Raw genomic sequence first — 14,616 nt, 5'->3', positions numbered from 1 at the left:
TGTCCCATGTCAGGAAATCCTCTTGGCTCTACCTACAAAATGTATGCTGAACCTGAGTCCTTCTCAAGCCTGTACTGCTGTCTGAGCCACCGTCACCTCTTGCCTGCTTCTACTCGTGCTAACTACATTCTCTAGACAGCACCCAGAGTGATCCTTTCCAGGTGAAAGTGAAATCATGATACTTCTCAGTCCAAACTCTCCTGTGGTTTGAATTTCACTCAGTATCAAAGCTAGTCCTTACAAGGGCCACCAAAGACCTCTGTGATTCATTTTCCCATGCCTCTCCCTACCCGTTCTTCCACTCTCCCTTGACTTTATTTGGCCCTTTGATTTTGTCTGGCTGAAATTGTGGTTTATTTTATTTTGTTATCTTCTGTGTAATACTGAAAAGGCAATAAATACAACCAGCCAGGTGTTATGCTTCCTTGCAGTACAAGCACCATCTTACTCTGCTTGCTTAAGCATTCACGTACCTGCAGGGCCCTGGCCAGCCTTGGAGTGCCCCCATAATGTAGGAGGCAAATGTGGAGCCACTGAAGGGTTTAAATAGGTCAGATTTTTATTTAGATACATGATTTTGCTTTCAGCATGGAAGATGGATTTAAGGGTAACTCTGCTGGAAGCAAAGACAGAGAAAAGTTACCAAGTTTTTACAACAGTCCAGATGGGAGCCTGTCTTCAGTCTGTGGTTGCCGGTGGGAATGGAGACTTGATTTCGATATACTTTAAGGTAGAATTGGCAGGACACAGTGGTTGACTAGATATGAGGTTTGGGGGAAAGTTTTAGGGAACAACTGCCAGGTTTCTGGCTTGGGTCAATTAGATGAAGGTACCTGTAGGTGAAGATAAGATTTATCTAAGAAGGTGAAATCTGAATATAAGGGATGGGGAAGATGTGTTTCCTTTTGGACTTCTGAGATGGAAACACCCAAGCAAGAGCCACCACTGTGTACAGCAAGCCATTGGATTTGAGGTTCTTGGGCTCAGGGGGAGAGATCTAGGCTGGAAATTTGAGTTACTCAGACAATTTCTAAAAATGTTAATTTTTTCTAATGTGGCTTTCACATTTCACCTCTTGTACTTGCAGTCTTTTGTAACTTTTTCGTGAACACACACTGTAGGCAACATTAATTTTTTACCATCTCTCCAACAGCGCTCTGGGGTTCTAAAGCTTAGCAATCCTGAAAATGCAGCAGCCCTAACCAATTAGAGCAAACAATGAGCCCAGTCCTGGTTCCCAAAGCCCACCGACATTTTAACTTTTCATACAGCCGTGAAGGGCTCAAACTGTGTGTGGAAGGCCTCCTCCTGCAGCAGGGCACTCCAGCGCCGACTCTGCCCTTCCTTGGTCCTCCCCTCTGCGGACCAGCGGCCTCGCCCACGTGTGGCCGGGCTGTGCTCCCTGCAGACCCGGAATCCGACAGGGCGGGCGGGATTGTCTGTGTCCACCAGGCCCGAGCCACGGTTACCACAGTGACCAGTCCGGCTAGTTTGGTCTAGTAAGAGCCACGGGCGTCTCCAGGGCGTCCTTCCCGGGGTGGCCGCGGCGCGGGTCCCTGTCCGGAGGAGGAACAAGGGAGGGCCATGGGGAGCTGGAATGTCCAGGAGCTCCGAGGTGTGTGACAATTGTCTAAGCTCCATAGCAACGGGGGCAAAGTGGGGCTCCGCCCGTCGCCACCGCGTCTGCTCCCGGGAGAGACGGGTGGTGACGGCGCTGGGCCCGCGCGGACCCGGCCCTGACGGCCCTGGCGGCCGCGGGGCGCGGGTGACGGCGACAGCGACAGCGACAGTGACAGCATGCCGGAGAAGCGGCTTACCGCGGGTAGGTGGGCGCGGGCCGCGCTCGCCGACGGGGCCAGGCGCAGGGTCTGGCGGCCGCGCTTCCAAACATTAGGAAACCGGCTTCCCTGCCCTCTGGTTGCGCTTGCTGCGAATTTCTTGTCCTCCCCCGCTGACGTTGACACGTATTGTTCAATTTTGCCCATTTTGTTGCTGGGATAATGGAGGCCTACATCTCTTAAGGTTAATCCCAGGGCCACGGTGAATTATGACCAAGCTGTTTTCCAGAGGCTTTTCCTTCCCACTTCCAACTTGAATTCCAACTTAAAATTCAATCCGTGTGCAGAGTGTGAATAAAGGGCCAAAAATTTACTGAGCTTTCCCATGTATAAAGTAGGCTAGGTGCTGTCTCAAATTATTTCATTTACTCTAAAAGGAAATCAGATTTGAGTGAGATAATGTAATATTTTATCGTTTCAGAACCACCAACTCTTACAGAAGAAGACTTTGTAAGTACTATTTAGGGGCTACTTGTTTTTCCTTGGCTTTTCTTTTTTTAATAGCAAAAAACAAGATCATAGAAGGAAAAGTGTCTTTTCTTTCCTCCTTTTTGCAAATGAATACAGTGAAAGCTTTGGTTTCCTAACAATGATAACTGTGTATAAGATCTATTTACATTCTCTAAGGCAGGGGTCCTCAAAATGCGGCCTGTGGGCCACATGAGGCGGTGTGATTGTATTTGTTCCCGCGTTGTTTTTTTACTTCAAAATAAGATATGTGCAGTGTGCATAGGAATTTGTTCATAGTTTTTTAAAAAAACTATAGTCCGGCCCTCCAACGGTCTGAGGGACAGTGAACTGGCCCCCTCTTTAAAAAGTCTGAGGCCTTGGTGTGTGTCACACTTTATGTGGTCAAGACATGATTGCAAGAGGTACTTTACCTAACAATTGCAATCAGTGTAACCTGACTTATTGTACCCTCAATGAATCCCCAACAATAAAAAAAAATAAATAAATAAAATAAAAATAAAAAGTTTGAGGACCTCTGCTCTAAGGGGTACTTTTTTTTGCCACAAGAAAATTCAGAAGAGAATAACAGGTAATAATGCAAATTACCTGTTATGCCCCATTTTTAAGATGGGGACAATTGATTTGTATATTGGATGCTATTCCTTGTTAAGATTCTGGGCGCCGGCCCCATATGCCGAGGGTGGCGGGTTCGGAACCAGCCCTGGCCAAACTGCAACAGAAAAATAGCCGAGTGTTGTGGCGGGCACCTGTAGTCCCAGCTGCTCGGGAGGCTGAGGCAAGAGAATCGCGGAAGCCCAGGAGTTAGAGGTTGCTGTGAGCCGTGTGACGCCACGGCACTCTACCCGAGGGCGGTACCGTGAGACTCAGTCTCTACAAAAAAAAAAAAAAAAATTCTTTCACATAAATGACCTCATTGAATTCCTCTAAACTCTTTAATGACTCCTTGAGAAGGAGCTTTTGTCTCCATGGCTTTATTGTGATGTGGCTGTGCACTTCCTGGTTGCAGTAAAGGTAAGTATGTAGCATTGATTGATAATGAGCCGTCAATTTATATTTATAATTCCTTTAAAAACATACTAAATACCATTCTCAGACTTCTGGAGAAGTTGAGTAATAATAATATTATTATTATAATAATACTTGCCAAATATGTCCTGTATATCAAATACAGTTGTCATTTCTGTGAGTGCGCATTTAGGGTGGGTTCTATTGTAATTTTCACATTATGTGGTACTTGAACTTGCCCAAGGTTAAGCAGACAGGAAGTGGCAGAGTCTAACTCCTACTAAGATCCAGTCTGATTTCAAGAGCTCTAACCACATCTATTATTTACTTACGTCCTCCAGCACTTATTTCTCTTGTTGGCTAAATTATCTTATTTGCTTTTGGCTTTTTAATCAACAAACATGAGTGATTCTATATTCATAGTGTAGTCCTAAAGGATGAGGGTAAGTCTCAGGAAGTTCAGTCGAGCAGAGTCCAAGAGATGAGAGAGGCCAAGGCTGGTGTAGTGGCAGCTTCCACTTTCCCCTCTCCAGCCCTTTGATCCACTGAAGAGACACACACACATACACACACATACATACACACATACACACACACACACAGGCACGGAGCATGTCAGAAATTCCTGCCATCTTCTGGCCATGTTGGCATAATTCTGCTTTTAATGGGAAATTTATTTAAGCTGCCCTAGGCCTTCCTGAACTGTTGATTCCAGCAGAAGGAGGTGAACATTTCTGGAGCTAGCTAATCCTTTTCTGTACTGCTAAAGAGCACTGAGCAGCATAGCACTTACTGAGCAGTTTATGAACATTTCAGGTATTTGGCCCCAACTACAGACTTGTAAGAGCCGGAAGACTGTCAGGCACCTCCTGTCTCTTGGCTTCTTTGACACCACCATCTCCCATTTCTCTCCTCTCTCATTCTTATTTCCCCTTTCACCTCCTCTTTTTCTTTTCTCATGAAAGTATTGACCTTCAGGATTCTGTTCTAGGTGAGCTCCTTTTCTCCTCCTGTTGCTTCAGCTAACCCTTATTCCATGGGACTTTTTTTTTAAGACAAAGTCACACCCTGTTGCCCTGGGTATAGTGCTGTGGCGTTATAGCTCACAGCAACCTCAAACTCTTGGGCCGGAGCAACCCTCTTGGCTCAGCTGCCTACCACAACACCCAGCTAGTTTTTCTATTTTTAGAGATGGGGTCTTGCTCTTGCTCAGGCTGGTCTTGAACTCCTGCCTCAGCCTCCCAGAATGCTAGGATTATAGGCTTGAGCCACTGCATTTGGCTGTCATGGGGCTTTCAGAGTCTACACATCTCAAGTCAGTCACCATTTTTGATACCAGCTATGTGTATTTGGTGGCTATTGGGCATCTTCATCATCTGAATGTCCCTGCATCACCTCAGCAGTCTAAACTGAACTTATCCACTCCCTTCCCGACATCAATTTCTCCTTCAGTTTTTCTTGTTTTGGTTAATGGTGCCACTGGCCATTCATTCACTCAAACCAGAGCCTTTCTTCCCTCTATTCCATCTCCCGCCTGCAATCATTTACCAAATTCCTGTCATAGCCAGAGTTTTTCCTCCATTCTCACAGCTACTCTCTTATTTCAGGCCTTCATCCCTGGGCTTGGACTTCGGCAATAATCCTAACTGATAATCACTGCCTCTGATATTCCCTCTGCCAGCTCCAATTTTTCTTTGTCTATAGCACAACATGCAAATCCCTGCGTCTCAGCTGAACTGGATTACTTCCTATTGCTTTGTTATGTCTTTCTACCTATAGATTTTCCTTCTCCCATCACTCCTACACTGGCTGTCAGATTGCTATTAACCCTTTAAAACATTACTACATTACTTGCTAAAACGTTTATTAATAGCTAGTGTTTATTGAATGCTTACTACATGCTGGTATTTACCCTCAGAACGATGTATTTCACAGAAGACCAAGTCAAAGTTTATAGAGACTAACTAAGTGGTCCTGGGGTCACATACACATTCGAACTCTTTGCTTTAACATTCAAACCCTTTTCTATAATTTTTCAGCCTTCTTTAACCTTACCTCCCAATATTTTTCTCTTTGATAAAGACAACATTCTGACTGTTTTTGATTTATAAAGTACTTCCACATGCCCTCTGCTGCAGCCAAACTATACCCCACTTGTCTTTGCTGCTGAGTTCTTTCTCAGTTGCTTTTCCCCATCTATTTCACAATCTTTCACATTCTTCAAGGCCCAGCTAATCTCTTCCATGAAGCCTTCCAACCTAACATTATCCAGACTGCCTTTAAGCTCTGGGAAGCTTTCAGTTGAGAGACCAGTTTGTGACCAGATCCTCAAATTCACATGCTCAACCAAGCATTTATCTATAGATTAAATAAATGTCTTGCACACATATTTACCTTTGTTTTTCAAGTGTGAAAGTATTATTCTCATTAATAGATTACATATTCTTAGAAAATGTGTGTGTCAGAGACTTGTGGTTCCCTAATGACGCTAATGTGCATGTCAATGTAAAGAGAGAGAGCAAGACCCCTTTTCTTCTTTTCTTCTGACTGGAATGAGGATGTGATGCTGGAGCTGAAGCAGTCACCTTGGATCATGAGGTGGAAAGGGCATTTGAGGATGGTAGAGTCACGAGATTGAAGGAGCTTGGGCTCCTGATAGTCAATAAGCCACTATCCCAGCCCTGAGATGCTTATGATTACAGGAGAGAAATAAACTTCTATTTTATTTAAATATGTATTTTTTGGTTTTGACTTTGAATAACTTTTTTCATATATTTTCTTAGTGGATCTAAAAGTGGAGTGCTATTTTGGATGCTGGCCAAATATTTTAACTTTAACTTGGAGTCTTTATCTTCAAAGGATAGAAAACACATTTAGAATAAATTACTTGTGCAAATGTGAAAAAGGAAAATTAAAAAAAAAAGAAAAAAATCGTTTGTCAAGGACACACTACCTTGTATTTATTTTAACTTTTTAATGTGTAAATTTTATAATTTCTCTACAAAATTATGAACTCCTATAGAGTTGGTACTACATCTCAACACACATTAACATTCACAAACATCAATCAGAAGAGAAGACTCCAGTCACTTCCCCGTTCCAGCTACACTGATAATGCTACTAAAAGCCTTTTGCAACTATATGGGACAGAGCGGATGCCTGGTCAGACCCCACTCTACTCTCTCCTCTAATAAAGCCTTTCCTTATCCCCAGATTGGCCTTCTCTTTTTCTTGCAGACCCTGACCCCATCTCCACAGTAAACCTCTTACATCTTAATTATTTTGCATTTCAAAGTAAGTTATAGACATTGATAAACTTCACCCCCAGACACTTCAGCATAAATATCATGAACTAATATTAGCTTATTGTTCTTTTGTTGATGTAAAATTTGTACACGTGAAATGTAAAAATTTAAAGGGTGATAATTTGATAAATGTTGGCAAAGAGATACACCTGTGTAATCCAAGTCCCGATCAATATGTAAGACATTTTCTTAATCCTAGAAAGTTCTTTAAGACCTTTCCAGTTGGTTCTTGCCTCCATTCCCCAGAGACAACTACTGTCTTGTGTTTTGTTTTTGTTTTTTTTTGAGACAGAGTCTCAAGCTGTTGCGCCTGGTAGAGTGCCATGGCGTCACAGCTCACAGCAACCTCCAACTCTTGGGCTTAAGTGACTCTCTTGCCTCAGCCTCCCAAGTAGCTGGGACTACAGGCACTCATCACCATACCCGGCTATTTTTTGGTTGTAGTTGTCGTTGTTTGGCAGGCCTGGGCTGGATTCGAACCTGCTAGTTCATGTGTATGTGGCTGGCGCCATAGCCACTGAGCTACAGGCACCGAGCCTGTCTTGTATTTTGCATTGTGACCTGTCTGCGCATGCATTTCTCTGTGTACTAATATTTTTATTTCTAAATATAGAATTTGCAGTTATTTGAAATTCATTTCCAATGCCATTTTTATCCATTTGAGTCTCTTGTGATTCTTCCTACTAGACAACATCTTTCCCTTCTTTGGAAGAAATCGTTTATATTGTATGGCTTGTATTATATTCTTTCTTGGCTATAGTTTTTGACAGTATTTATTTTACTTTGTCTTTCTTATTTGTATGCCCTTGTGTATCTTTCTTCTTTTGGAGTTTTGAATAAATTGTAGTTCATCTGACTTGAAGGTACAGCAAAATAATTTGAAGAAAAAAATTTTACCCACCGTAATTAGCAAGCACACGTAAACTATTTTGCTTACCCCTCTTTCAGTAAGAAATTTGAGAAGTTTGGACTAAAAATGGAAAAGCTGACTTTATGGTCGCAGATGGCACACCTGTAATACATGAAAAAACAGGTTTCAAGAGCATGTTCAGTTTTGAGGACGTGCTCCTACTTTCCATTGCATCATTCAGCAGAGAGTCTGTATTACAAATTTGCAGTCTTGCAGTCAAGTTTATGGAATGATGTAAGGGAGGAATTGATGGTAACTCATTTTTCTTCTTGATCGTACTGTTAACCATCACCAGTTTATTATTTGGAAGATGATAAACCTGAGTGTGTAGACTTTTGTTTGTTATGAGACATTCTTCTCACTTCTTCTCATTCTGTCACCCAGTAGCATCATCATAGCTCATTATAACCTAGAGCTCCTGACCGCAGGCTATCCTCACACTTCAACCTCCTGAGTAGCTGGGACTACAGGCACACACTACCATGCCCGGCTACTTTTTAAAGTTTATGTAGACATGGTATCTCTCTATGTTGACCAGGCTGGTCTTGAACTCCTGGCTTCAAGAGATCCTTCCACCTTTGTCGGTACGGCTCAATGCAAATAAATAACACCTACTTGGTCCATTTGCATTGAACTGAGGGATCCAGAGAGGCCAACGTGAGCAAGCTCTCAGCAAGAAGGGACAAGGGTGCAGCCCCCTCCAACGTTCCTCACTGGGTTTTATTGAAATCTCAGGCATGAGAAAATACAACACAGAGGAAAGCTTCAAAGAGAGAATAAAGGTCAAAAAACAAGGACTTTAACTGCATAGTTGAAACTCTTAGCACATTCTGTATACTGCACTTTTGTCTTGTCTTTTTTGAATCACTGCTAATACAGTACTCACTACACTTAGGACTGAGACAGTGTGCTGTGTCTAGTGAGTACTGTTTTTAGTACTCATGGCCAGCAGTGATGCTTGGCTTTTTCCCAAATTACTCTAGCAAAAGTGCCTAGCACTTTTGACCCAGTGCTCTATCCTACATACCTTGGCTTTTCAAAGTTCTGGGATTATAGGCATGAGCCACTGAGCCTTAGATCATTTTAATATGGCCGAGTAAATAAACTGTGGAAACTTACCAAGAGTAACTGACCTACTACTTCAGCTCAAGGCCTTGAAAAATACTTTTATTTAATTAAAGAGTTTAGGGTCTAAAGGGTTTGTAAGATACTCATAGATTTACATGACTGTTTACTGATGTGACAATATATTTGAACACATTGAACTAGAAACTACAGTGGGAAAATATGCTCGTTTATTTAGAGAACCACAGGCATTCCCACCAAGTGCCACACAAGGATGAGCAGGTGGCACTTGCAGGCTGCACTTAACTCCTGCTGTGGAGGGGTCCCCTATCACCAGAATTGCTGACATTTAATGGGACAGAAATTAAGACAAAATTTTAGAAAATCAGTACAGATTTGATACATTTGAATAATACTTTTAAGTTTCCATGGTTGCCTGTAAGTAGACCTTTTTAGGTCTACTAAATTTTAGACCTTTCCTTCAATTACTTTGCACATTGCAGGTTGAGTAGCTCACATATTTTTATATGCATACTTAATGTGATCGTTATATAAAGAATTGTCTAAAGGGAGAGTAGAGTGCTGAGGGAACATAGGATGTGACTGAATGCCAAGTCACCAGATGCTCAGGGCAGTGCTACTATCGCCACACTAGAACACTTATCAGTCCTTAGTGAGATGAGCTCAGAAATTGAAGAGTGTAAGTTTAGAATCTTTGTGGGAATTCCACAGAGTGTGTTTATAGCAATTGAATTTAAAAATAAAAATAATTGAGATTAGAATGTATGCTTTCATTTTATTTCCTAGTAATTTGTTCTTATTGTATTTGTTTTATAGAAGTTATCTATTTAAAATAGATTAAGGAAAAAACTAAATGCAAGTCAGGTACCTCATCACACATAGTTCATGGAGTTAGAATCTGTTAGAAAAGTGTGGCATCCAGGCGGTGCCTGTGGCTCAAGGAATAGGACGCCGGCCCCATATGCTTGGAGGTGGCAGGTTCAAACCCGGCCCCAGCCAAAAACTGCAAAAGAAAAATGTGGCATCTGGAAATGAATATATGAATCTGAGGATTTATCTGGAAATTTCTAGCCATGAGGTTGGCCAGCTTCTAGGCACTGTTCCTGTCTGCTTGGCTCTATGAAATACACTAATTTCTGTATTATGGCACTAATATGTGTATGTTTTTTGAGACAGAGTCTCACTATGTTGCTCTCAGTAGAGCGCTATGGTGTCACAGCTCATAGCAACCTCAAACTCTTGGGCTCAAGCAATTCTTTTGCCTCATCCTCCCAAGTAGCTGGGACTACAGGCACCCACTACAACACCTGGCTATTTTTGTTGTTGTTGTTGTTGTTGTCGTCATTGTTGTTTAGCAGGCCAGGGCTGGGTTCCAACCTGCCAGCCCTGGTGCATGTGGTCGGCGCCCTAACTACTGAGCTACAGTGGCTAACTATTAAAAATAAAACGCGCATTTTAGAAAAATTAACAGGGTATTATGCTCCATCAATGTTCTTAATTAAAAGTAACACATCTATGGATTTTTTTTTTTTTTTTGTAGAGACAGAGTCTCACTCTATGGCCCTCGGTAGAGTGCCGTGGCCTCAAACAGCTCACAGCAACCTCCAACTCCTGGGCCTAAGCGATTCTCTTGCCTCAGCCTCCCGAGTAGCTGGGACTACAGGCGCCCACCACAACGCCCAGCTCACATCTATGGATTTTTGATCATATGATTCAGTGCTGCAAAGTTTGGCCACTTTTTTTGTAGTGCAGTGCCTTCTACCTAGGAGAAAGGTAGAATATTTATTGGAAAAAATATTCATTGAATTCAGATGTTTTCTCATAAGTTAGCAAATGTGGTCCATAATGTTGCAGTATCCTTGAAAGGAAAAGTTTGAAAGGTTAATATCCACCAAATGCTATCTGCCTTGTTCTGCTTTGTCAGACCTTTGCCAATCAGAACTTTGAGCATAATTATTAAGGTACCACCACTAAAGTTGTATATTTATTAAATCCTTTTTGTTGTTGTTGCTGTTTTAATCAGTTGAGATTTTATTACAAAGTAAATTTTTTGTTATTTGTGTCAGTTGAGGTTTATAGTAAGTTCCTTGATATGAGGGATGGTTTATAACTCTCTACTGACATTACAGTTACTTAAAGAAATTACCCTGGAAATCTACTTTCTGAAGTAGGTATAAATGTACTATGGTATCTTCCTTATAGAACAATTCTTCAATATATATTTAAAAGTTGGCCAGTATGAGAAGAGAGTAATCAGCCATATGGAAATAATAGCATTGTGTCATATTGTCGACTTTCATATTAGATTTGTGAACTAGAAATATAATTATGAATAACAAAATAAACACATGTATTGTACAACAGTGTGCCATGATGTGCTTTTGATATAATGGAAACATTTACTAATAAAATAAGGTGTTTTATGATTTGGGAGAGAGATTTTGCTTTTGGCAGCGACTTTTCAATTTTGCCAATTTGAAAAGTGGCTCGATTGATGGGTGAGATAGTTATGGAAAAAATGTACAAACTCTTTGTGCTTACAACACATGTATTGTCAAAATTTACTATTATGAAAGTAAAGCAGGAAGGATCCCGATTATAAAAACTATATCTCATTCTAGGGGGGAGGGAAGCAATGGAACATTTTCTTTACTTAGCTTCTTACTTCATTGGCAATTTAAGAAATTTACAATTAATTTCATTTTAACCCTAGCCACTGCTTCTGTCTTTATTGACACTGCCTTTAATTTTATGAAAGATGTATATTAATAACTCTGTGGGAATTTGCCATGTGAGGGTAGGATTTTATATTTGTTGATGTTGCATTTAAGTGTTCTGTTTTCAAGTATAGTAGCAAGGCCTTTAAGAGTATGCTCCATTCTGTTTTCTGGTTTCTTCCTTCCAAAGGTTGTTGCATCATGTTCTGTTTATACTGAGAGTCCACTGTTGACAGCCTAAAAAGGACTTACAGATCCACATTCTAATAAATTGATAGCAGAATTAAGGAATAATATAAACATCATAATAAAACCATATTGTTCTTATGTTTTTGCAGGAAGATTCTTTGGCTACAGATAATTTCCTTGTGGACTACTTTAATGAATTCCTAAGCCTTCCAGTGAGTGTATTATTTATGTTCTGTTGAATACTTATCAGAGCAAAGTATGTTAATCAGTAGGTTATATTGTGAGACAAATTTATCAGGTATAATTTTCTTTTCTTTTTTTTTTTTTTTTGAGACAGAGTCTCATTATGTCACCCTCGGTCAAGTGCTGTGGCATCATAGCTCACAGCAACCTCAAACTCTTGGGCTTAAGTGATTCTCTTGCCTCATCTTCCCAAGTACCTGGGACTATGGGCACCCACCACAATGCCCGGCTATTTTTTTGTTGTAGTTGTCATTGTTGTTCAGCTGGCCTGGGTTGGGTTCGAACCCTCCAGCCTGGGTGCATGTGGCTGGCACTGTAACCATTGTGCACAGGCGCCAAGCCAGGTATAATATTTTATCAAAAATATTAATTAAAGCATTTAGGTAAAGTTTATTTATGGACATAATCATTGGATTTGAATCATTTAGAAATTATCCTTATTGGGCGGCACCTGTGGCTCAAAGGGGTAGGGTGCTGGCCCCATATGCCGGAGGTGGTGGGTTCAAACCCAGCCCCAGACAAAAAACTGCAAAAAAAAAAAAAAAAAAAGGCAAGAAAAGAACATAGTGACTAATTCTCACATAAATTGGATTTAATTTTGACCAAAGTATATTACTTAAACATTAAGTTTTAATTCAACTTGTTAATATGTTGTCTAGGATATGCCATCCTCATTTATAAGTGAAATATGTTTGTAATTTCCCCTTTATAATAATATGTTCTCTCCAATGTTAATATCAGTGTATCCAGATCAAGTAGAATGATTTTGAAGTATTTCTTCTTTTTCTATTGTCTATAAGATTTGGCATGATCTGTTTTTTGAAATTATCTTTTACTTTTATTTACAAATATTAGTTGTCTATTTTTTGAGACTTAAAAAAAATAATAAGAAGTTAACTGATGACTCCATACTGAATCTCAGTCAAAGCATTTTATAATAGACATACTCTTATTTGACAATAAGAGTTTGCATTATTATTATTATTGCTTAATATTTTGATGCAGCAATTCTCTGATTTCTTTTCTGAATGTATTTATGTTTGTTCATTCTTTACGAGGTTTTTGTTTCTAGTCCTTGTCTTAAACATTGTTATTGTTATTAAATTTTAAGCCTCTTTAATTTTGTGAAGGCAAAAAATGGAAACCTAATAAACACATGTATAGGTAAAAATAAAAAAAAAAGAAAGAAATTATCCTTATTGAAGAAAGCTGGAATTTTTATAATCATCCAAAAGTATTCTGAACAAAATCTAATACAGTTGTATTTGGAACCATGTTAGGCTTTGAACAGAGGTGATAAGGACAAAATATCAAAGAAGTCAAGAAACTGACTTTTGTGCCTCTAAGCAATTATTTTTATCTCTTGGACAGATATGAAATTGGAATTTGCATATAAGGCAACTAGAGTTTCATCTCAGTAGTTAATAAGATTTGGAACACAGGCTGGGCATGATGGCTTATGCCTGTAATCGTAGCACTGTGGGAGGCCGAGGCTGGAGGATCACTTGAGCTCAGGAGTGTGAGACCAGCTTGAGCAAGAGCAAGACCCCGTCTCTACTAAAAATAGAAAAAAAAACTAGTGAGGCATGGTGGTACTCACCCGTAGTGCCACTTACTTGGGAGGCTTTGGAAAGAGGATCACTTGAATCCTGGAGTTTGAAGTTGTTGTGAGCTATGGTGATGCTTTGGCACTCTACCCAGGGCAACAGAGCAAGATTCTGTTAAAAAAAAAAAAAAAGAGGGCGGTGCCTGTGGCTTGGAGGAGTGGGGCATTGGTCCCATTTGCCGGAGGTGGCAGGTTCAAACCCAGCCCCTGCCAAAAATTGCAAGAAAAAAAAAAAAAAGAAAGAGAGTTAAAGAAAGAGAGAAAACAGAAGGGGAAGAAAAAAAGAAAATAAAAACTTGTGACACTGTTACTTGTGTAACATAGGTGGACACCAAAAAAGAAAATAAAAACTTGGGACACTGTTACTTGTATAACATAGGTGGACACCAAAAAAGAAAATAAAAGACTTGGGACACTGTTACTTGTGTAACATAGGTGGACACCAATAGAGCTTAAGTCTTAGCAGTGACTGATAGAGTAAGTATTAGGGGTGTCTTAGTCCATTTTGTGCTGCTGTAACAGAATAGCTGAGATTGGGTAGTGAACGGAAATTTATTTGGTCATGTTTCTGGAGGTGAGAAGTCTAAAATGGAAGGGCTGTGTCTGGCAAGGGCCTTCTTGCCGCATCATCCTATGGCAGAAGGACAAAGAGAGAGTAAGAGAATCAGAGCCAGAGAGGGCAGAACTCATTTTTATAACAAGCCCACTCTTGCAATATGGACACTGATCCATTCATGAAGGCAGAGCCCTGATGACTGCATCATCTGTTACTAGGCCTCACTTCCCAACATGGTTGCATTTGGGATTAAATTTCCAACTCATGAACTTTGGCGGATGTATTGAAAAAACCATAGCAAGGAGTTTGGGGAAAGTAAAATGAGAGTTCATAAAAAGACTTATTTTGTTCTATGGAAATAAAGTTAATCAGGAGTGACAGTTAAGAGAAAGATAAAAAAAGGCTTTATTATTGCATTATGAAAACACAGAAACATTTTTTATTAAATTTTTTACTAGGGACAACTTGAAATATAAAAAAAGTCACAAGTAATTTTAAAGGGAGTGGGCTATAAAATGTGAAGTCTCTTAAAGTCTAACCACTGACATTATATTTTGAAGGGTACTTTCTTGCCTAGATTAGGTTTTGTATATGTACTATTAAGTATGTATCAATGCATGCATACATGTTTGTGATTTTTTTCCTAGAAGAATTGTGTATTCTGTCCTTCATTTGGAACAGCTAGATCTC

The 14,616-nt window shown here is 40.2% G+C and overlaps 1 protein-coding gene across 1 annotated transcript in view; it reads left to right on the top strand.

The window, feature by feature from the left end:
• The first annotated feature begins 1,529 nt into the window (after positions 1 to 1,529).
• RGS22 (regulator of G protein signaling 22) overlaps positions 1,530 to 14,616 on the top strand; it is a 203,240-nt gene continuing 190,153 nt past the window's right edge. Inside the window, exons 1-3 of the mRNA XM_053559391.1 lie at positions 1,530 to 1,822; positions 2,260 to 2,288; positions 11,671 to 11,733. Coding sequence (XP_053415366.1) covers positions 1,798 to 1,822; positions 2,260 to 2,288; positions 11,671 to 11,733 — 117 coding nt within the window. The 5' untranslated portion in view covers positions 1,530 to 1,797. The remainder of the gene's footprint in view (positions 1,823 to 2,259; positions 2,289 to 11,670; positions 11,734 to 14,616) is intronic.

Source organism: Nycticebus coucang, chromosome 13, assembly GCF_027406575.1.
Source record: "Nycticebus coucang isolate mNycCou1 chromosome 13, mNycCou1.pri, whole genome shotgun sequence".
Taxonomy (NCBI): Eukaryota; Metazoa; Chordata; class Mammalia; order Primates; family Lorisidae; genus Nycticebus; species Nycticebus coucang.
This window is presented reverse-complemented; position numbering and strand designations above follow the sequence as displayed.